Raw genomic sequence first — 22,172 nt, forward strand, 5'->3', positions numbered from 1 at the left:
GCCTGGAGCTGGCCCAGCGCTGCCTCCACAATCACTCCTCTGTTCTCCTGTATGTTTACGTCTCCATCTCTCCCTGTGTGAGATTTCTCCAGACCCGAATGCTGCTTGCTTCAAACCCGTTCTTCGTAAAACGAGCCATTCAGCTTTCTGGCCTGGACTCTCAGTCTGCTTCTCAGCTGGTTGCCTAGCAAAAGCAAAGCTTCTCCAGCTGATTCCTGCGTCACCTTCCTTCGCACTCTCTCCCTCAGTCTCCGCCGTTGCAGGATTCTTGGGTTGGATCAAATTCAAGTCGGGAGACTATTTCTTTTCTTGGCTCTCCTGAGCTCCCCTAAAATCTGAGCTTTCGTTTTCTAGCACAGCTCCTGTACTTTACTTCGGTATTGTGTTAGGATTGGCTGTCTCACCTTCAGCTGCTTGGGGTACTGAACCCTGCAATCCCCCACCCCCCCATAACCTTTCCGCTTCACTCTCCTCCTTTCAGGCACTCCTTAAAACCAAACTCTGACCAACTGTCCTAATGTCTCCTTCTTTGGCTCGGTGTTAATTTTTTATCTAATATCATAGGCAGTCAAGGAAGTCTTGCTTCTACTCCCAAAGTGAGTTCTTTGATGGATGAACAGTCCGATACGAGAGCCACAGACCCTGTTACAGGTGGGACAGACATTCGTCGAGGGAAGGGGTCGGTGGGGCTGGTTTGCCGCACGCGCCTTCCGCTGTCTGCGCCTGACCTCTTCATGCTCTTTGCGTTGAGACTCGAAGAGCTCGACGCCCTCCCGGATGCACTTTCTCCACCTCGGGTGGTCTTCGGCCAGGGTCTCCCAGGTGTCAGTGGTGATGTCGCACTTTATCAGGGAGGTTTTGAGGGTGTCCTTGTAACGTTTCCGCTGTCCACCTTTGGCTCATTTACCATGAAGGAGCTCCGCATAAAGCATTTGCTTAGGGAGTCTTGTATCTGGCATGTGAACTCTGTGGCCTGCCCAGCGAAGCTCATCGCGTGTGGTCAATGCTTCAATGCTGGGGATGTTAGCCTGGTCGAGGACACTGATGTTGGTGCGCCTGGCCTCCCAGGGGATTTGCAGGATCTTGCGGAGACATCGTTGGTGATATATCTCCAGTGACTTGAGTTGCCTTCTATACATTGTCCATGCCTCAGACCCATACAGGAGGGCGGGTATTACTACAGCCCTGTAAACCATGAGGTTGGTGGTAGATTTGAGGGCCTGGTCTTCGAACACTCTTTTCCTCAGATGGCCGAAGGCTGCACTGGAGGCGATGTTGAATCTCTGCATCAATGTCTGCCTTTGTTGATAAGAGGCTCCCGAGATATGGGAAATGGTCCACGTTGTCCAGGGCCGCGCCATGAATCTTGATGATTGGGGGGCAGTGCTGTGCGGTGAGGACAGGCTGGTGAAGGACCTTTGTCTTACGGATGTTAAGCGTAAGGCCCGTGCTTTCATATGCCTCAGTGAATACATTGACTATATCCTGGAGTTCAGCCTCAGAATGAACGCAGACGCAGGCGACGTCCACATACTGCAGCTCAACGACAGAGGTTGGGGTGATCTTGGACCTGGCCTGGAGGCGGCGTAGGTTAAACAGCTTCACACTGGTTCTGTAGTTTAGTTCCACTCCAGCGGGGAGCTTGTTGATTGTGAGGTGGAGCCTGGCGGCGAGGAAGATTGAGAAGAGGGTTGGAGCGATAACGCAGCCCTGTTTGACCCCCGTCCGGACATGGATTGGGTCTGTAATGGATCCGTTGGTAAGGATCACGGCCTGCATGTCTAATAATCGCTCCTGTGAAGCATCTTGGGGCTTTTTAGCGCGTTAAAAGAGCTATATAATTGTAAGTTGTTGTTGTTGTTGGTTCATGCTGATTGCCATCCAGTGAGTGCCCCCCTCCCCCTACCTCTCTCCCCCCCTCCCTACCTCTCTCCCCTCTTCTCCCCCCCTCCCTACCTCTCTCCCCTCTTCTCCCCCCCTCCCTACCTCTCTCCCCTCTTCTCCCCCCCTCCCTACCTCTCTCCCCTCTTCTCCCCCCCTCCCTACCTCTCTCCCCTCTTCTCCCCCCCTCCCTACCTCTCCCCTCTTCTCCCCCCCTCCCTACCTCTCTCCCCTCTTCTACCCCCCTCCCTACCTCTCTCCCCTCTTCTACCCCCATCCCTACCTCTCTCCCCTCTTCTACCCCCCTCCCTACCTCTCTCCCCTCTTCTACCCCCCTCCCTACCTCTCTCCCCTCTTCTACCCCCCTCCCTACCTCTCTCCCCTCTTCTACCCCCCTCCCTACCTCTCTCCCCTCTTCTACCCCCTCCCTACCTCTCTCCCCTCTTCTACCCCCCTCCCTACCTCTCTCCCCTCTTCTACCCCCCTCCCTACCTCTCTCCCCTCTTCTATCTCTCTCTTCTTCCCCTCCCTCTCCGTGCTGATTTCCATCCAGTGCCCCTCCTCTCCCGCCCCGTCCCTCTCCCCCCGCCACACCTCATCCTCTTCTCCCCCCCTTCCTCCTCTCCCTCCCACCTCATCCTCTCCCCCCCTACTCTTCCACCCCCTCTTCCTTCCCCCCCCCTCCGCCCTCTCCCCCCCTTCCTCCTCCCTCTTCCCCCCCTTCCTCCTCCCTCTTCCCCCCCTTCCTCCTCCCTCTCCCCCCCCTTCCTCCTCCCTCTCCCTCCCCCCTTCCTCCTCCCTCTTCCCCCCTCTCCTCCCTCTCTTTCCCCCCCCTCCTCCCTCTCTTCCCCCCCTCCTCCTCCCTCTCTCCCCCCCTTCCTCCTCCCTCTCTCCCCCCCTTCTTCCTCCTCCCTCTCTCCCACCCTTCCTCCTCCTCCCTCTCCCCCCCCTTCCTCCTCCTCCCTCTCCCCCCCCTTCCTCCTCCTCCCTCTCCCCCCCTTCCTCTCCCCCCCCTTCTTCCTCCCTCTCTCTCCCCTCCCCCTTCCTCCTCCCTCTCTCTCCCCCCCATCTTTCATCACCACCCCTCCCTCTCCCCTTCTCCCATCTCTCCACTTCCCCCTCCCCTCTCAGAGTCTGGATTACCGTGACACTCCCTCCCGCTGCTGTCTTTGTTGGGTAAGGGTATTGAGATATGGAGCAAAGGCGGCTAAATGGTGTTGAGGTACAGATCAGCCATGAATGGCAGAACAGGCTCGAGGGACTGAATGGGCCCCCTCCTGTTCCCGTGTGTCAGGCTCGAGGGGCTGAATGGGCCTCCTCCTGTTCCTATGTAACAGGTTCGAGGGGAGCAGGGCCTCCTCCTGTTTTCTGTTGTCACAGTCCTGCAACTCTTGAAGTCTTTTCCTTTACATTGTCTCTTGCTGCCGTTCTTGGTCTTTCACAACCCTCCCCTATTCCTCTATCCTTGACCTCTCCTTGGCTCACCCCTCATAACCATCTCCTTATTGCTGCTTGGTGACTGAGTGGCTGCCTTGTGAAGCTCCCTGGGGTGCTTTGCAAAGTTCACGGTGCTTTATAAGTGCAGCTTGTCAAATACTCACTGCACCTCACAATGAACAATAGCCACCTGGGTTAAAAAAAATACTTACATTTATATCGTGACTTGCATCACATCCCAAAGTGCTTTACGGTCAATGAAATACTTTTTGACGAGCAAAATACTGCGCTTGCTGGAAATCTGAAATAAAAACAGGAAATGGTGGAAATACTCAGCGGGTCGGGCAGCATCTGTGGAGAGAGAAACAGAGTTAAGGTTTGAGGTCAGTGACCTTTCGTCAGTACTGGAAAGAGTTCGAGATGTAACTGGTTTTAAGCAAGTGCAGGGGCAGGGAAAGGGGGGAGGGGAGGGAAGGTCTGTGATAGGTGGAAGGCAGGAGAGATTAAATGACGAGATGATGGTGCGCGGCAAAAGGAGACGGTAATGGGACAAGAAACCAAAGATGATGCTGTTCCTCACGCTTGCGTTGAGCAAGAGGCCGAGGACAGTGAGATCAGAGTGGGAGTGGGCAGAGAATTAAAGTGACAGGTGACCCGAAGCTCGGAGGTGTTCTGCCATGCGGTCACCCAATCTACGCTTGGTCTCCCCAATGTAGAGGAGACCACATCGCGAGCAGCGAATACAGTATACTAAATTGAAAGAAGTACAAGTAAATCGCTGTTTCACCGGGAAGGAGTGTTTGGGGCCCTCGTCAGTGGGAAGGGAGGGGGTAAAAGGGCAGGTGTTGTATCTCATGCGCTTGCACGGGAAGGTGCCGTGGGAAGGGGAGGGGGTGCTGAGGTTGACTGCGGAATGGACCAGGGTGTTGCAGAGGGAGCAGTTCCTTCGGAACGCTGAGAGGGGAGGGGAGGGGGAGATGTGATTGGTGCTGGGATCACGCTGGAGGTGGCGGAAATGGTGGAGGATGATCCGTTGAACGTGGAGGCTGGTGGGGTGAAAGGTGAGGACAAGGGTTTTTTTTAAGTACTTTTTGAAGGTGTAGTCTTTTTACTAGAGTAAGAAATAGCATGGTATTAGCTGTGGTCAGAGAGAATACAAGAAGGTGTAAGATAGGTTTACAGTGCATGTGTAAACACACAAAACGTGTGAACAAGGTTGGTGAGCTGCAAGCGCAGATAGCCACATGGGAATATGTTGTGGCGATAACTGAGACCGGGCTCAAAGAGGGCAGAATTGGGTTTTAAATATTCCTGGGTATATGGGGTTCAGGAAGGAAAGAAAGGAAATGGGGTGGCAGTATTGGTTAAGGAGATTATTTCAGTGCTGGAGAGAGAGGATGTCCCGGAGGGGTCAAGGCCAGAATCTATTTGATTAGAGTTAAGAAACAATAGAGGTGCCATTACATTACTAGGTGTATGCTACAGGCCGCTAACTAGTGGGAAAGATATAGAGGAGCAAATTAGCAGGGAAATTAGAGCGGTGCAAGAGCTATAGAGTAGTTATAATGGGGGACTTCAATTATCCCAATATAGTCTGGGCTAGTAATAGTGTAAAGGGCAGCGAGGGGGATGAAGTTCTGAAGTGTGTTCAGGAGAACTTTCTTGATCAGTATGTTTCTGGCCCGATGAGGGGGGAGGCATTGCTGGATCTGGTTCTGGGGAATGGGGTGGGTCAAGGGGAGCAAGTATCAGTAGGGGAACATTTGGGGAACAGTGATCATAGTATCATAAGGTTTAGATTAGCTATGAAAAAGGGCAGGGAGCAATCTCGGGTAAAAATACTTAATTAGAGGAAGGCAAGTTTCAGTGATTGAGAACGGATCTGGTCCGGGTAAATTGGAATCAAAGATTGGCAGGCAAGACTTCAATCGCAAGATGGGCTGCCTTTTCAGAGGAGATGGTTCGGATACAGTCGAGGTACATCTGGGGGGGAAAGGTGGGGTGAGTAAAGCCGGAGCTCCCTGGATGACGAAAGAGATAGAGTAAGATAAAACAGAGGAAGGTACACAGATTGTTCCCCAGGGTCAGTACCAGGACCATTACTTTTCTTGATATATATTAGTGACTTGGCCGTGGGTTATACAGGACACAATTTCAAAATCTGCAGATGACACAAAACTCAGAATATATTGAACAGTGAGGAGGGGAGTGACAGACATCAAGAAGACACAGACAGGCTGGTGGAACGGGCGGACACGTGGCTGATGCAATTTAACGCAGAAAAGTGCGAAGTGATGCAATTTGGTAGGAAGAACGAGGAGAGACAATATAAACCAAAGGGTACAATGCTAAAGGGGGGGAGTTATGATGAACCTGTATAAAACACGGGTTCGGACCCAACTGGAGTATTGTGTCCAATTCTGGGCACCACACTTTAGGAAGGATGTGAAGGCCTTAGAGAGGGTGAAGAAAAGATTTCCGAGAATGGTTCCAGGGATGAGGGACTTCAGTGACGTGGATAGACTGGAGAAGCTGGGGTTGTTCTCCTTGGAGCAGAGAAGGTTGAGAGGAGATTTGATCGAGGTGTTCAAAATCAGGAGGGGTCTGGACAAAGTAGATCGAGAGAAACTGTTCCCATTGGTGGAATGGTCGAGAACTGGAGGACACAGATTTAAGGCGATTGGCAGAAGAACCATAGGCGACATGAGGAAAAACCTTTTTACGCAGCGAGTGGTTAGGATCTGGAATGCGCTGCCTGAGAGGGTGGTGGAGGCAGACTCAATCGTGGCTTTCAAATGGGAATTGGATAAGTTCCTGAAGGAAAATAATTTGCAATGCTACGGGGAAAGGGCGGGGGAGGGGGACTGGCTGAAGTGCATGTGCCGGCACGGGCTCGAATGGCCTCCTTCTGTGCTGTAACCGTTCTATGATTAGTGACTGTTGTAATGTGGGAAATGCAGTAGTAACAATATGTGCACAGCAAGCTCCCACAAACAGCAATGTGATAATGACCAGATAATCCGTTTTTAGTGATGTTGATTGAGGGATAAATATTGGCCCCAGGACACCGAGGAGAATGCCCCTGCTCTTCTGCGAAATAGTGCCATTGGATCTTTTACATCCACCTGAGAGAGCAGACGGGGCCTGGGTTTACCATCTGATCTGAAAGACGATGGGTCTAACAGTGCAGCACTCCCTCAGTACTGACCCACAGAGTGGCAATCTCATCCTGGATTTTGTGCTCTAGTCTCTGTAGTAGAACCCACTACCTTCTGACTCAGAGGCGAGAGTGCTACTCATTGAGCCACAGCTGACACACGAGGTACCAAACGGTGTCAAGTGCATGAAATCTGTACCCCAGTGAGAATCAGTGACTTCTTCAGAGGTTGAGCACAAAAATCTAGGCTGAAACTCCAGTGCAGTGCTGAGGGAGTGCCGCACTGTCAGAGGTGCCAGCTTTCAGATGAGACGTTAAACCGAGGCCCCGTCTGCTCTCTCAGGTGGATGTAAAAGATCCCACGACACTATTTCAAAGAAGAGCAGGGATGTTCTCCCCAGTGTCCTGGGGCCAATATTTATCCCTCAATCAACATAACGAAAAAACAGATAATCCGGTCATTATCACATTGCTGTGTGTGGGAGCTTGCTGTGCGCAAATTGGCTGCTGTGTTTCCCACAATACAACAGTGACTACACTCAAAGTATTTCATTGGCTGTAAAGCGCTTTGAGCTATCCAGTGGTCGTGAAAGGTGCAAATGCAAGTCTTTCATTCTTTAGAAAGCTGGAGAGGAAACAAACTAAGTTAAAATTCGATGATACAACAGCTGCTGAAAGGCGAATACTTATCCTCCCTAAACCTCTCCGCCTCTCTCTCTCCGCCACTCTCTCTTCCTTTAAGATGCTCCTTAAAATCTTCCTCCTTGACCAAGACTTTAGTCACCTGTCCTGACGTCTCCTTCTTTGGCTCAGTGTGTGATAACGCTCCTGTGAAGCTCTTGGGATGTTTGATTATGTTCCCCCTCCTAATTAAACCCTTAGTCCTCCTCTGCTGAATTCTAAATTTCTCCCAGTCCTCAAGTTTGCTGCTTTTTCTGGCCAATGTATATGCCTCGTCCTTGGATTTAACATTATCCCTAATTTCCCTTGTTAGCCATAGTTGAGCCACCTTCCCCGTTTTATTTTTAGGACAGACAGGGGTGTACAATTGTTGAAGTTCATCCATGTGATCTTTAAATGTTTGCCATTGCCGATCCACCGTCAACCAGGATTTATGAAAGGGAAATAATGCTCGACAAATCTTCTAGAATTTTTTGAGGATGTAAATAGTAGAGTGGACAAGGGAGAACCAGTGGATGTGGTGTATTTGGACTTTCAAAAGGCTTTTCAGAAGGTCCCACACAAGAGATTAGTGTGCAAAATTAAAGCCTATGGGATTGGGGTAATGTATTGACATGGACAGAAAACTGGTTGGCAGACAGGAAGCAAAGAGTAGGAATAAACGGGTCCTTTTCAGAATGGCAGGCAGTGACTAGTGGGGTACCGCAAGGTTCTGTGCTGGGACCCCAGCTATTTACAATATACATTAATGATTTAGACGAAGGAATTGAATGTAATATCTCCAAGTTTGCAGATGACACTAAACTGGGTGACGGTGTGAGCTGTGAGGAGGATGCTAAGAGGCTGCAGGGTGACTTGGACAGGTTGGGTGAGTGGGCAAATACATGGCAGATAAATGTGAGGTTATCCACTTTGGTAGCAGAAACAGGAAGGCAGAATATTATCTGAATGGCAGCAGATTAGGAAAAGGGGAGGTGCAGCGAGACCTGGGTGTCATGGTACATCAGTCATTGAAAGTTGGCATGCAGATACAGCAGGCGGTGAAGAAGGTAAATGGTATGTTGGCTTTCATAGCGAGAGGATTTGAGTGTAGGAGCAGGGAGGTCTTACTGCAGTTGTACAGGGCCTTGGTGAGGCCACACCTGGAATATTGTGTTCAGTTTTGGTCTCCTAATCTGAGGAAGGACATTCTTGCTATTGAGGGAGTGCAGCGAAGGTTCACCAGACTGATTCCCGGGATGGCGGGACTGACAAAAGAAGAAAGACTGGATTGACTAGGCTTATATTCACTGGAATTTAGAAGAATGAGAGGGGATCTCAAAGAAACATATAAAATTCTGAAGGGATTGGACAGGTTAGATGCAGGAAGAATGTCCCGATGTTGTGGAAGTCCAGAACCAGGGGTCACAGTCTAAAGATAAGGGGTAAGCCATTTAGGACCGAGATGAGGAGAAACTTCTTCACATAGAGAATTGTGAACCTACCACGGAAAGTTGTTGAGGCCAGTTCATTAGATATATTCAAAAGGGAGTTAGATGTGGCCCTTACAGCTAAAGGGATCAAGGGGTATGGAGAGAAAGCAGGAAAGGGGTACTGAAGTTGCATGATCATATTGAATGGTGGTGCAGGCTCGAAGGGCCGAATGGCCTACTCCTGCACCTATTTTCTATGTTTTCTATGTTAAGGGCACTGTGTAAATACTGCTGTGCCTCTGTGTTTTCAGGTATAACGGAGACAGTGGCCCAGCTTGCCTCAGGATGGATAGCTGATCAAAACTACACTAACAAGTTCCACTATCACAAAGCCTACCTTCTCCTGTGTGGCCTGTGCAACTTGCTGGCTCCACTGGCGACTACCTATGCCCAGCTGATGGTTTATGCCGTGTTCTTTGCCATATTCTGTGGTGGATACATGGCTCTGCTGCTCCCTGTCCTGGTAAATCTCCATTACTGCTATCCGCTCAATCCTTCTGCTCAAGGCGATTCCTCTAATATCTATCGGAAGAAAATGTAACCCAGAAATGGCTGTATGCGGAGTTAGTCAGCACGGTTAGAGCTCATATGTCAGTCCTGTTGGCCTGGAACCCATTTACCAGTAACAACATTGTGCAGTAATAATCCAATCAGTAAGCTGTGAAAATATCCTGTGTTGAAGGAATTATGATTGTTTTCACATGGAGGAGAGCCACCATTTTAAGTTCTCTTCCCTCTGGACCCAGTCCAGTCCCATCAGTTACAGGGATCCCGATTGAAACTCTCTCCATGGGGGGGAACTCGCTGATCCAGTTAACGGGACATGTTGCTGATGGGATGCCAATCATCTACCAATTTCTTGGCCTTTTTGTGTTCTGCAGGTTGACCTAGTGGGGGTGACGAGAGTACGAAATTCCTTCGGTTTTTCAATGTTTTTTGCTGGGATTGGTTGCTTGACGGGACCTCCAGCAGCAGGTAAGGTCACACACAATGTTCCTATCGCTCTATCTTCCCCAATGCAGTGCCCCCCCGCCCTCGAGTGTAACTATTAACAAGAATTCTGATTAACTTGAGCAACTTTAAGCTGTGGGTCCTGTCTACAGTGATACTTCACTAGATCCTCCCGTCCCAATCCCGAGCTGGCAGGAAAACAGCAAACGCACTCTCTCTGGAACATAACTCCTGGCAGCGGTCACAATACTGGGCGAGCGTTTGGTGTTAAATGTTGGTTCGAGAACGGGCCTACCCTGTCGCTCACAGCAACTCAATACACAGAACGGTCAGAATCTTTCCTCTGAATCGTACACAGCGACCATCAGAACTCACTGACTGGCTAAAATCAAAGGAAGTGTGACCACGCCAGGGAGAGAGAGACACCGTGTGTTGGGGGAGATGTAGTCTGAGAGAGATTCACACTGCAACACAATGCACCCTGAGAGAACAGTCTAAGGTTCTCAGTGAGACTCGTTCACATTGCTTGCAATAGTCACTTATTTTGATTCGCCTCACTCTTAAACCCAACGTTCAGTGTTTCAATTAGTTGCCAATCCGTCTCACTCCTGATCCTGCTGCTTGCCCATTGCGCAGTGCTGATCGGCCTGTGAGGCATCACACTGTAATGAGGCAATGTGACACCTTCCTGGAAAAGCACCCCCCCCCCACCACCACCACACCCCCCTCCTCCCCCACACCCTGCACCCCCCCCCTCACAGCCCTCTCCCTGCACCCCCCCCGGCCTCCATCTCCCTCCCCACCGTCCCGCAATCACACCACCCCCGCCACAGCCTGCTCTCCCCCCCCTCCCCAGTTCTGGTCACCATATTATCGAAGGGTGTGATTGCACTAGAGAGAGTGCAGAGATTTACTAGACTGCTGCCTGAATGGAGAATCTTAACTATGAGGACAGATTGGATAGGCTGGGTTTGTTCTCATTGGAACAGGAGGCTGAGAGAAGACCTCATTGAGGTGTATAAAATTTTGAGGGACCTGGATATAGTGGATAGCAAGGACCTATGTCCCTGAGTGGAGGGGTCAATTATGAGGGGGCATAGTTTTAAGGTGGTTGGTGGAAGGTTCAGAGGGGATGTTTCTTAGGCCCCATGTACAAACAGCCTTCAGCTCATTCCTAACCTCTCTCATTCCGCTCCTGTCCTCCCTCACGGTGCTGTCTTGTGCTGAGCTTCAGTGACACAGACCCGTGTACACGCCCAGTCACCACACCCCCTGTAACTGAGAGATCACAGACATCGTTACCTGTACTAATATCTCAGCAAATTACAGCTGTGGGGGAGCTCTGCTTTGTGAGAATGTTACAGGTAACATAGTTCGTGGGACTTCCTGTGAAAAAGCTTCTTTGGTCTTTCAAATGGAACTTTGCCTAAAGCTTTCTTTGAGACTTTTATTTAAATTAAAAGTTTAGAAAAACAATGACTTGATATGGTGCCACTGAAATAGGAAGAATAGAGATAGAGGCTGCAGCACAAGATTTGCAGAAGGATTTACATTGGTTGGACAACTGGACATACAAATTGCAAATACAATTTACTGCACAGCTTGGCACAGACTATAAGGGTACAATGAGTGAAGCTGTATTAGCAGAGTGAGCCTTAAAACGGGGCCTGGGATTGACAGTAAACTCCCAGTGTATTGATAATACAATGAACGAAATGTAAAAGCGAATGAGCCACTGGTCTGCATGGGGCAACTGTTGAGTCAGTAGCTCTTGGCCTTCTGCGTTCTGTAGTCTGGTGAGCACAACGGAACATGTCGACCTTGTGTGGTCAACTGTGCTTTGGAAAGTCTCCGCAGTTTCCTGTTATATGGGGTAACTTTTACATTTTGCAGTGCTGTGCTCTAGCGGAGAGCTAATCAGCACCGAGTTCAGTGGTTCAATTCCCAGCCCCACACTGACCCGGGAATAGATGACATAAGAACATAAGCAGGAGTCGGCCATTCGGCCCCTCGAGCCTGCTCTGCCATTCAATAAGATCATGGCTGATCTTCGACCTCAACTCCACTTTCCTGCCTGATCCCCATATCCCTTGATTCCCCTAGAGTCCAAAAATCTATCGATCTCAAGCTTGAATATACTCAACGACTGAGCCTCCACAGCCCTCTGGGGCAGAGAATGCCAAAGATTCACCACCCTCTGAGTGAAGAAATTCCTCCTCATCTCAGTCCTCAATGGCCGATCCCTTATCCTGAGACTGTGACCCCTGGTTCTAGACTCCCCAGCCCGGGGGAAACATTCTCCCTGCATCTACCCTGTCAAGCCCCCTCAGAATCTTGTATGTTTCAATGAGATCATCACTCATTCTTCTAAACTCCAGAGAATATAGGCCCATTCTACTCAAACTCTCCTCACAGGACAGCCCCCCCATCCCAGGAATCAATGTAGTTAACCTTTGTTGCACCGCCTCTAAAGCAAGTATATACTTCCTCAGAGAAGGATGGGCTGCCTTGTGATGCTCTCGTGCTCACCGTGTGTATCCCGAACACTAGCTGGTGCAGAGATTCCCACTGTTCTGACCAGGACACACGTGGAGTACTGTGTTCAGTTCTGGTCAGCTCACTGGGTGTAGGGAGCAGCAATTAAACAGACACAGAGTGAAGGGCTACAAATAAAGGACTAGGAAAACTCAAACGCTACAGAAAGATGGTTAAGGGATCCTCACTGAGGGACACTGAATTGTACCAAAGATCAAATGTTAGCTTCTGTACTCAAAGAATGCGACTTGTTTGGTACACTCTCCCGGGCACATTAGCGGACACTGACAGTTAAAGTGCACTGGGGGTTACAATAGACAGTTGAACAATTTCCGTTGATATTATTCGATCAATCCTATCTGGGATTCATCGCCTGTCCTTCGGGAAATGTTTGGGGTTCAGGCCAAACACAGAACCTGCACCTGCTCTCAGTCGATGCGACTTTACGCTGCCCAACGAAGTGTAATCCCTCCCTTCCGACCTGCTTCCGCCGCCCCCAGACCCGACCTCCCCCTCCCCCTCCCCCACAGACCCGACCTCCCCCTCCCCCCACAGACCCGACCACCCCCTCCCCCCCCCACAGACCCGACCACCCCACAGAGACCTAGACCCGACCGACCACCCCCTCCCCCCCCCCACAGATCCGACCACCCCCTCCCCCCCCCCAGACCCGACCACCCCCTCCCCCCCCCCCAGACCCGACCACCCCCTCCCCCTCCCCCCAGACCCGACCACCCCCTCCCCCCCCCCCACAGACCCGACCACCCCCTCCCCCCCCCACAGACCCGACCACCCCCTCCCCCCCCAGACCCGACCACCCCCTCCTCCCCCAGACCCGACCACCCCCTCCCCCCCCCCAGACCCGACCACCCCCTCCTCCTCCCCCCCCCCCACAGACCCGACCTCCCCCTCCTCCCCCAGACCCGACCACCCCCTCCCCCCCCCCAGACCCGAGCCCGTGCACTTTCCGCCAGACGGGTGAGGATAAAATCGGGCCGTTACAATTGCTGTCGGGGGCGGTGGTCCCGCAGAAGGTTCCCGGGGGGAGGAGCGGCGTGGGCTGGGGTGGTGGGACTGGGGCTGAGGCTGGGATGAGCTGAACAGCCCCCTTATCTTGTGTGAAAACGTAAGTCGTTTCGATGTTTGTCAATCTTACTCATTTAGAGCTGGGTTTATTTGTATGTGTGAAATGTTGGAAACCAGATGTTCCAACACTTCCTGCCCGTTCCATCGACGATGGGGTAACTTTGGTGTAACTGCTTGTTAGATAGTCATTGGGGCCGCGGGAAGTTTCACTCTGAAAATGAACCTTCAGGAAGAGAGAGTAATTGTGGTGAGTCCGGATTTTGAGACATTCTGTCTCCCTCTGGTGGTCTGGTAACGTTTTATTTTTGATTAAAGGAATCTGGATTTTATTTCCAGGGTATTTAAGTCTAAAAGCAAGACCAGAGTTAGAGAGAGGGCAGGGAGTGAAAGGTTGGAGATAGACGGAGCTGCCCTGCTAAGGCTCGAACCCGCTCAGAATCCGAAATATCAGATACATTATCCGTCTTTCGAATGAGCCGTTAAACCGAGGGCACTATCTCAAAGAAGAGTAGAGGGGTTCTCCCCGGAGTCCTGGGGCCAATATTCATCCCTCAATCAACATCACTAAAACAGATTATCTGGTTATTATCAGAGTGCTGTTTGTGGGAGCTTGCTGTGTACAAATTGGCTGCTGTGTTTCCCACATTACAACAGTGACTACACTCCAACAGTACTTCATTGGTTGTAAAGCACTTTGGGACTTCCTGAGGTTGTGAAACTCGCTATATAAATTCAAGCCTTTCTTTAAATCAGTGATTTTAAAACTTTTCTATTTGGCAGACCTCAATTGGTGTAGACCCACACCCGAATGTGTGATACATTCACAGCAACAGAAATAGCCTGACCCCGAATACATGCCCCGAGGCCCCTGCTTGGAAATCTACCCATAACGAGGACTAATTCAAGAGATTTCTGCAGCTCCCTGAACCCAGCTGTTGCTCCTTACAGTAAGATCAGAGTTCCCATTACCTCACCAGAGAGAGAGAGAGAAGGGGCAAGGATCAGTGTTTGAGTTTCGATATTTGCTTTGCTGCTGATTTTAAATTCACCAATAACTTGAAAGCACTTTGGGGACCCTGTGATCCAGTGCTGTATAATTCACTAGTCACAATAGAATACAGCACAGGAGGAGGCCATTCGGCCTGCCGTGCCTGTACTGGCTTATGTGTAGTCCCACACCCCGGCTTTTTATCTGTAAGCTCCTCAGCCTCAAGGACCTGTCCAACTCCCCTTTAAAATGATTTATTAACCAGCTATCACAAGGCACACCAGTGTTGGAAACATGGATCTTTATTTTAAAACTTCATGTTCTTAATGTCTGCTTTTCACCTTAAACAAAGTATTTAAACAGAGAGCTGGTGGGATCTGGAACGCTCTACCTGGAAAGGTGGTGTAAGCAGATTCCATAAATCATTTTAAAAGGGAGTTGGACAAGTCCTTGAGGCTAAGGAACTTTCAGGGTTACAGATACAAAGCCAGGGTGTGGGACTACACATGAGCCAGTACAGGCATGGTGGGCCGAATGACCTCCTCCTGTGCTGTATTCTGTTGTGATCCAGTGCTGTATAATTTCTCGAGTCACATCTCTCAGGATCCCCAAAGTGCTTCAGTGTAGTCACGGTTGTTGTGGCAAATATGGCAGCCATTTTTCACCTAGCAAGATCCCAATCCCACAAACCAATGAGATGGATGACCAGTTAGTCTGTGGAGGGAGGAATGCTGGCCTTCGTGAAATCTGATGGATGTGTTCAGACTTATTCCCTTCTCTTGTCTCTCCTGCACCATCTCCATGATCTTGCCATCCTTCCTAAAGTAAGATGTCTAAAACTGACATCGAATTCTAACTTCACCCTAACCAATTGTACATGTTTAGCTTTACTTCTTTGCTTTTGTACTCTATACACTTATTTATAAAACCTAGGTTCATGCTTTTTACAGCTTTAACTTTCCTCCACTTTTAAAGATTTGTGCTCATCTCCTTTTACAGCTGTTCCATATTCCTCCTCCCAAAAATGTATCACCTCACATTTATCTGCATTCAATTTTATCTGGCATCTATCTGCCCGATTTACTAACCTGCCTGTCTTGCAGTCTCTTCCGTTAACTACATTCTCTATTTTTGAGTCTTCTAAAAATGCTGCCATTGTGTCCCTACGCACAAGTATTCGTATGGCCCGTACAGGGATCAAACCCTCGACCTTGGCTTTATTAGCACCAAACTATCATCAGCTGAGCTAACCAGCCACAAAGTGTGCTAAGGGTGTTGACACTCTATGCTGTTTGCAATTTTCAGAGTAGAAAAGCACAGAATTATTTAACTGTTGTGATGCATGATATATGGTAGGGCCCAGAAGAGGCGAAAGTTCGGCGCCCAGGAGAGGCGAGGGCCCAGGGGCAGCACGGGCCAGCCCACACTGCAATATGTGAGCGCACTAGGTCCGTGCAGCAGAGCAGGTCTCCAGTTGTCTTGGTTAATCCTGGTCACTGGACCAAGACCTAGCTCTGTCGAGCCCGTGTGGTGGCTGGTGTGCAATGGCCACCACACGTTAAAAAAATCCACGCACGGGCATCTTCCACCCTTCAGGATGTAGTTCGGGATCCGGAATATCATTGAAACAGCTGTGAACTCATCTGTTTTTGGCGTGGAAGCAAGTCATCCTTGTTTCAAGGAACTGCCGATGATGATGATGATGATGATGATGATGATACACAAGTCCAGTTCTATTTAGAACAATTTCACGGGACTCTAGTGGTCACATTCCTCCAGTCTGAAAAACATCCATTAACCGCTACTCTGATTTCTGTCCTTTAACTAGCTTCCCATCTATACTGCTCCACTCTCTTAACACCACATGCCTTAATTTTCTCAAGAAGTTTCCCATATGGCACCTTATCAAAAGCCTACTGAAAATCCATATACACAAAATCGATTAAATGTCCTCTATTAATACACTCCATTATTTCCTCAGCCTATTAAATTTGTCCAACACAACTTGACCTTTAGAAATTGGTGCTGGCTATCCTTAACCAACCCATGAACATGGGCGTGTGGAGCAAAATGACCATTTCTTGTTTCAATCTTTCTTGTGGCCAAACTCAAGACAGAAGCCGGGTCGGTGAGTGCGGGGGATCGGTGCAGGGGTATGCGGCGGGGGTTGGGGGGGAAGTGAGGGCAGGGTGAGTGCGGGGGATCGGTGCAGGGGTATGCGGCGGGGGTTGGGGGGGGAAGTGAGGGCAGGGTGAGTGCGGGGGATTGGTGCAGGGGGGTGCGATCACAGCTAGAATTGGAATCTCTGCTTTGCTGCTGGTGCAAACTGTTGAAGGATGTGACTATAAAGATGCTTTCACACTGTAGGGCATTCTGTAAATGAAAGAAAAATGGTCTGAGGATTGGCTTTGTAAGAGTGTTTCCAAGCTAGAGCACTGCGTGCCAGGAATTTTCCAATATGTGGTCTGATTTCTCATTAATAACAGTGGCCCTCTGGTGTCTATTCCCAATGGCTCATTCAAATAGTTGACCAAACCGGCTGGGTGGCATCACCACCTCTATCACAGAGCCTCAGCACAGTATTTGGCATTAATCCCAAACTAATCCCACTGCCCCGCGCTCTCCACATAGCTCTGTATCAATCCCCAAACTAATCCAACTTTTTCCAAAACGATGTAATGGACCCTGCTTTAACCACATCATGTTGCAAATCATTCTTATCTCTAAGATCCATCTGCAGAAATAATTGTCTACCTCTTTCTTCACTCACTCAGTTTAAAATTGTCGCTAACACCAAAGCAGATGGTAGTACCCTGGCCCGCCATGCAACCGGCGATGACGTCATCGCGTGCACGCCGACCCTCACTGCCCCACAGGTTGCGATGTTACATCCGCTCTTGGATCGGCTCCAGTATGGCGGCCCTAGCGTGGTCCGTTTTGGGTGCTGGGCTGCAGGCCTAGTCCCACGCTGCTCTGGTGGCCCAGTGAAGGCCATCAAAGGCAGTGCACAGCACGCTGTGGCCCTCCCCTTTAAGTGAAGCACGGAGCATGAGCGTAGTGCTTCACTCCACGGGAACCGCCCCTAAAGGAAGTGGAGCGTGGGAGATTGACATCTACTTACTTTGAGGGGCGGGGGCGGCACCAGGCACAGAAAGTCCCAGCCCCCAGCTCGTTACCGCCCCCAATCAGGGCGCAGGGCAATGTCGCCCCCCTTACACAGTTTCCCATCCCATGAATCTATATTTTATGCTCTCTATGGCTTTAGTATCCTTTCTATAATAGGGTCTCGACTAGTTGTAATTTCTGTTGGGTGGAGAATGGGAGGCTGGTGATCATAGCACTAAAATAATCCACCTCGATGTAATAAACATACGGACAAGGGTTTCAGCAGCAGAGGGGTTTCGGTGGGGCAGAGGGAGGCAATGGCCTTGGTAATGGATTAGATGGATGGTTTGAAACAGCCAATAGCTCACCCCAGTTGCCTGTAGCTGTCACACTGAGCATCTCTTGTAACTGTTGCAGGTTGGCTATACGACTACACACAGACATATGACTGTTCCTTCTACCTGGCTGGGGTGTGTTACATGCTGTCTGCTGTTTCTCTCTTCCTGGAGCCGACAGCACGTAGATACAAGGCGAGAAAGCAAGCAGAGACTCGGACGGTGAAGATGGAGACCGTAACAAATGTGGCTTGTATATCTGAGTGCCAGAATAGGCAACTTATTATCCCGTCTGATGTAAGGACTGAGAACCTGGAACCCATTAGCTCCGTATAAGACTGTGATTTCTCCAACAAGGATCTGTAATCTCTAATACACTGGGAAGGTGTCATGCTGTCTTATAGAGCCTGCATTTAAAGATTGTACTTTTTTATTTCAATGCAATGCAATCCACTTTAGAAAATTGATATTTGTTGTGAATGTTTTTGGCCATCGATGGGGTATCAGGGATGGGACTGGAACAAGCTTTAACTTTTTGCACCGAGTATCGACCTGACGTTCAGGTAGTGCCTGGTTTAGAAATGGAATTTCCAACCACTCACAGGTGTTGGCTCCATCGTGGCACCAACACATTTACTTCCTGTCTCACATCGGCCATCTTGCACTTTCTCCAAGTGAGGCTGCTAATTTGGGTCAAACTATAGTCACTTTTGGGCTGTGCTCACAGGAACTGAGTTGAGTCCCAAACCCATTTCACACGAGGCCTGATAACCAGAGGCAAAAGACTGCTATTGGCCTCACCCCTCCAGTCTACATGATTTGAAAGGTGCTTGCGGTTTAAGCAATGCCTGAACCACTGTATAACCTAGCTCTACATCAGATACAATGGGCTTAGGACCACACCAAGTCAAGAACAGATCAACACTCCTCCCTCACAATAGGGAGTCAGGGTCTCGTCCTTCTCACCACAAACTTATTATTTTATAACTGGCACCAGTTAACAAGAATAGTCAACAAGTGTTGTCCCAGGATCCAGGGAACATTGCTTAGGGAAGGTTATTTTTTGCCAATTACACTGGATTTTAACTCTTCATCCCCACAATTCACAGCACTGCCAGAATTCAGCAGCGTGAGGTTTTTCTAAAGTGGTTCCCTGATAGGTTGGGCACAGGAACAGCAATGCTGAGCTCGCGATAGAGGACTCACTCTGCCAAAAAGTTGCCTTGAACTAATTTTCCCTTGGAAGTGTTTTTATTCATTTACTGCAGAAAGGGGTGTGGGTGGCATCCTATACACACAAAGCAAATCACGTTGTATCTGCCATAGAAATCATAGAACGGTTACAGCTCAGAAGGAGGCCATTTGGCCCGTCGAGCCTGTTCCGACTGTCAGCCAATCCCACTCCCTGCTCTTTCACCATAGCCCTGCAAATTTTTTTCCGTCAGCTACCTATCCAACTCCCTTTTGAAATATAAGATTGAGCCTGCCTCCACCACTTCAGGCAGTGCATGCCACATCTTAACCAATCAGGTTCTCCACCCTTCCGCCAGTGGGAACAGTTTCTGTCGATCTACTCTGTCCAGACCCCTCATGATTTTGAGCACCTCGATCAAATCTTCTCTCAACCTTCTCTGCTCTGAGAACAACCCCAGCTTCTCCAGTCTATCCACGTCACTGAAGTCCCTCATCCCTGGGACCATTCTCGGAAATCTCTCCGCACCCTCTCTAAGGCCTTCACATCCTTCCTAAAGTGTGGTGCCCAGAATTGGACACAATACTCCAGTTGGGGCCGAACCCGTGTTTTATAACTTCCACACTCTATACCTCTATTTATGAAGCCCAGGAGGATCCTGTAAGCTTTTATAAATTGCTTTCTCAATGTGCCATGCCACCTTCAATGATTTATGCACATATACCCCCAGGTCTCTCTGTTTGGTACACCCTCTTCAGGATGGTACCATTTAGTTTCTTTGGGTAACACCACTATATACCTTCCTCCAGTCCGAAAAACAACTGTTCCCCACTACTCTCTGTTCCCTGTCACTGAGCCAATTCCGTATCCATGCTGTCATTGTCCCTTTTATTCCATGGGCTTCAACTTTGCTGCAAGCCTATTATGTGGCACTTTGTCGAACGCCTTTTGGAAATCCATGTACACCACGTCAACCACATTGCCCTCATCAACCCGATCATCTCATCAAAAACTTTATCAAGTTGGTTAAACACGATTTACCTTTAACCATGTCTGCTTGTGTTCGAACTACTGCAGATAGCCGCTGTTGTTACAAATCTTTAAAATGCAATTATTTTCTTGTGCTCATCAAGTCAAAGGTAAGGTTCCTGCTCAAGCATAAAACAATTCCCTAAACAAACAAACAGGAAGCACTGGGTAGTCTTCTGAAAGAGTAAAAACAGGCTAAATGTTTTCCAGGTAACCCCGCCATGGGTGTGATGAAAGGTTATAAATGAAACATTAATCTGTCTTTGACTTTACAGATTCTAACGGACCAACAGTGTATTTCCAGCATTCTATTTCAGATTTCTAGCATTTGTAGTTTTTTAAAAATCTTTTCCCCCATTGCAAGCACCCAAAGATGGCATCAATTACTCCTAGGTCAATGATCACATGGTTAGAGGCACTGTCTCAAACAATAACCTGCATTTATAGATCACCTTTAACATGGATGATGTTCCATGGTGCTTCACAGATGCTAAGCAGGAGGAAGGGAGTTAGATTTATAAAGGCAGGGAGAAAAATACTATGTCGGAGAGGTTTGGGGAGTAAGGGCGAGTCAGTCAAAAGCTGCCGCCAGTGTTGGGCTGGAGATGCATAGGAGGCCATATTGCAGAGATTGGGTAGAGTCTGTAAATTAGGATAAAGATTGTGTGTTCATTGTATTGGGGGGGGGGGGGGGGGGACTAATGGAGGTTGACACAGGCAGGAGGGCCATGTGGCTCAGGATGAGAATTTTCAGCAACTTCCAGTTTGTGTAGACACTAGAATGGAGTCTGGAGAGAACACAAGCATGGATAATTTAGACCTTGGCCTTAACTGAGCATTCCTACAGCATCAGTGTGCATTTCCTGAGCCACCTGTCTTCCTGCCAGTATTTTACCAAATTAGTGTCAGCTTGGGACAGTGCTATGCTGCAAATCAGCACCAACAAGGAATTGGGTTGAAACAATCCAAACTAGTTTCCCATTGATCATTGTGGAAGAAAGAATCTATGAACACCTGGCTTAATTTAGAGGGAAGGGTTAAATTCTGTTTTTTGCTATGCTTAAAGAAATAATAAGACGAGAAAAATAGCCACGCTTTTTAGCCTTGAAACTTAGAGATGCAATTAGGTGACCATCTGGTATTAAAAGGGAGTCTCCTTTTGACTTTGCTTATCAGACTGTGAACAGAGAGAAACTATGCAAGGACAGATAGAGTGTGTACCTCCCGAGACGACCTTTGTACTCGCGGGACTAATGAATAAGATTCTTTTTCTATTTCTGTATTCAATTTCTGTATAAAGATAAGTGCAATTTGCTCGTACGACAGAGTTTTGCCTTGGTACGGTCCAAGCAGGCTCTCCGAGATATATCTTGCTTTTTAAAATAAATTCTCTCGAAGTGCACTTCTGAAAGTCTCCGCCTGAGTTAATTTAAGCTAAATATTTCCTCGACAGATTCTGGCGTAGTCCGGCAGGATCTCTTAAAAAAAAAAAACGAGATCCAAAAGAACTAAATTTAACTTTTAAAGAGAAAAGAGGAATTTTAAGGACCTTCCTAGCTGAAAGGAGGAAGGTGCCTAGGCCATCCTAGCTGAAAGGGGGACGGGCCGCCGAGATCCCCTAGAGGGTGAGGCATAAGGTAGCTACCGCAAAGAAGCTAAAATAACAAAAAGGCAAAAGGAGACCCCGAGCTGAGCAGAAAAGAGAACACCGGTGAGCGCTTTGTAAATTATTGTATATTTTGTAGGAGTGTCCTAACTCTCATTTCAGAAAAGATCGTGAGACGTTGCACCCGGAAGAATGGGAAACGGCTCTAGTCGAGCAGGGCGTTCGCGCCCAGCTCCTAGAAAAGGAAAGAAGGACGACCTCTCAACTGAAAGAATGAAAGTACATCCTAAGACTGAGAAAAGAATCCGTAAGGTAGTAAAGCAACGAGAGAAGGTAGGAGATCCCATTGTGCCGCCCGGCTCGCCGGCGGACACTGTAATTAAAGAAACAGCAGACGACAGATACGCGGTAACGTTTAGTAGCGATTTGTACGGTTGGTCTGATGGGGATTGGCCATATGGAGGAAGTTTTAAATTGTCCTTAATTGAAGAATGGAAACAGACCACCAAAAATGGGACAGGGGACCCCAGTTGGGATAAAGATTATATGGAGAATTGTTTTAAAAAATGGACAGAGGTGGCAAAGAGGCACCAGCCCCTAAAAATAAAAAGAGGAGGAGGGTAAGGAGAAGCTCCCTCCCTCTTACAGCCCCCGAGTGCCCCGGTTGTGACTGCTTCCCCTGTCGGCTTATACCCCCGTCTTCCAACCACCAAGCCG

General features: G+C 49.0%; 1 protein-coding gene across 3 annotated transcripts in view; it reads left to right on the plus strand.

The window, feature by feature from the left end:
- Positions 1 to 20,510, plus strand: part of slc16a4 (solute carrier family 16 member 4) — a 138,828-nt gene extending 118,318 nt beyond the window's left edge. For all 3 annotated transcript variants that reach the window (XM_070859287.1, XM_070859289.1, XM_070859288.1), the window contains 3 exons: positions 8,880 to 9,091; positions 9,510 to 9,603; positions 17,711 to 20,510. In XM_070859287.1, the coding sequence (XP_070715388.1) occupies positions 8,880 to 9,091; positions 9,510 to 9,603; positions 17,711 to 17,964 (560 nt within the window). In that variant the 3' untranslated portion in view covers positions 17,965 to 20,510. The remainder of the gene's footprint in view (positions 1 to 8,879; positions 9,092 to 9,509; positions 9,604 to 17,710) is intronic.
- The last annotated feature ends 1,662 nt before the right edge of the window (positions 20,511 to 22,172 follow it).

The sequence above is a fragment of the Pristiophorus japonicus genome, chromosome 17 (genome assembly GCF_044704955.1).
Source record: "Pristiophorus japonicus isolate sPriJap1 chromosome 17, sPriJap1.hap1, whole genome shotgun sequence".
In the NCBI taxonomy this organism is placed as follows: Eukaryota; Metazoa; Chordata; class Chondrichthyes; family Pristiophoridae; genus Pristiophorus; species Pristiophorus japonicus.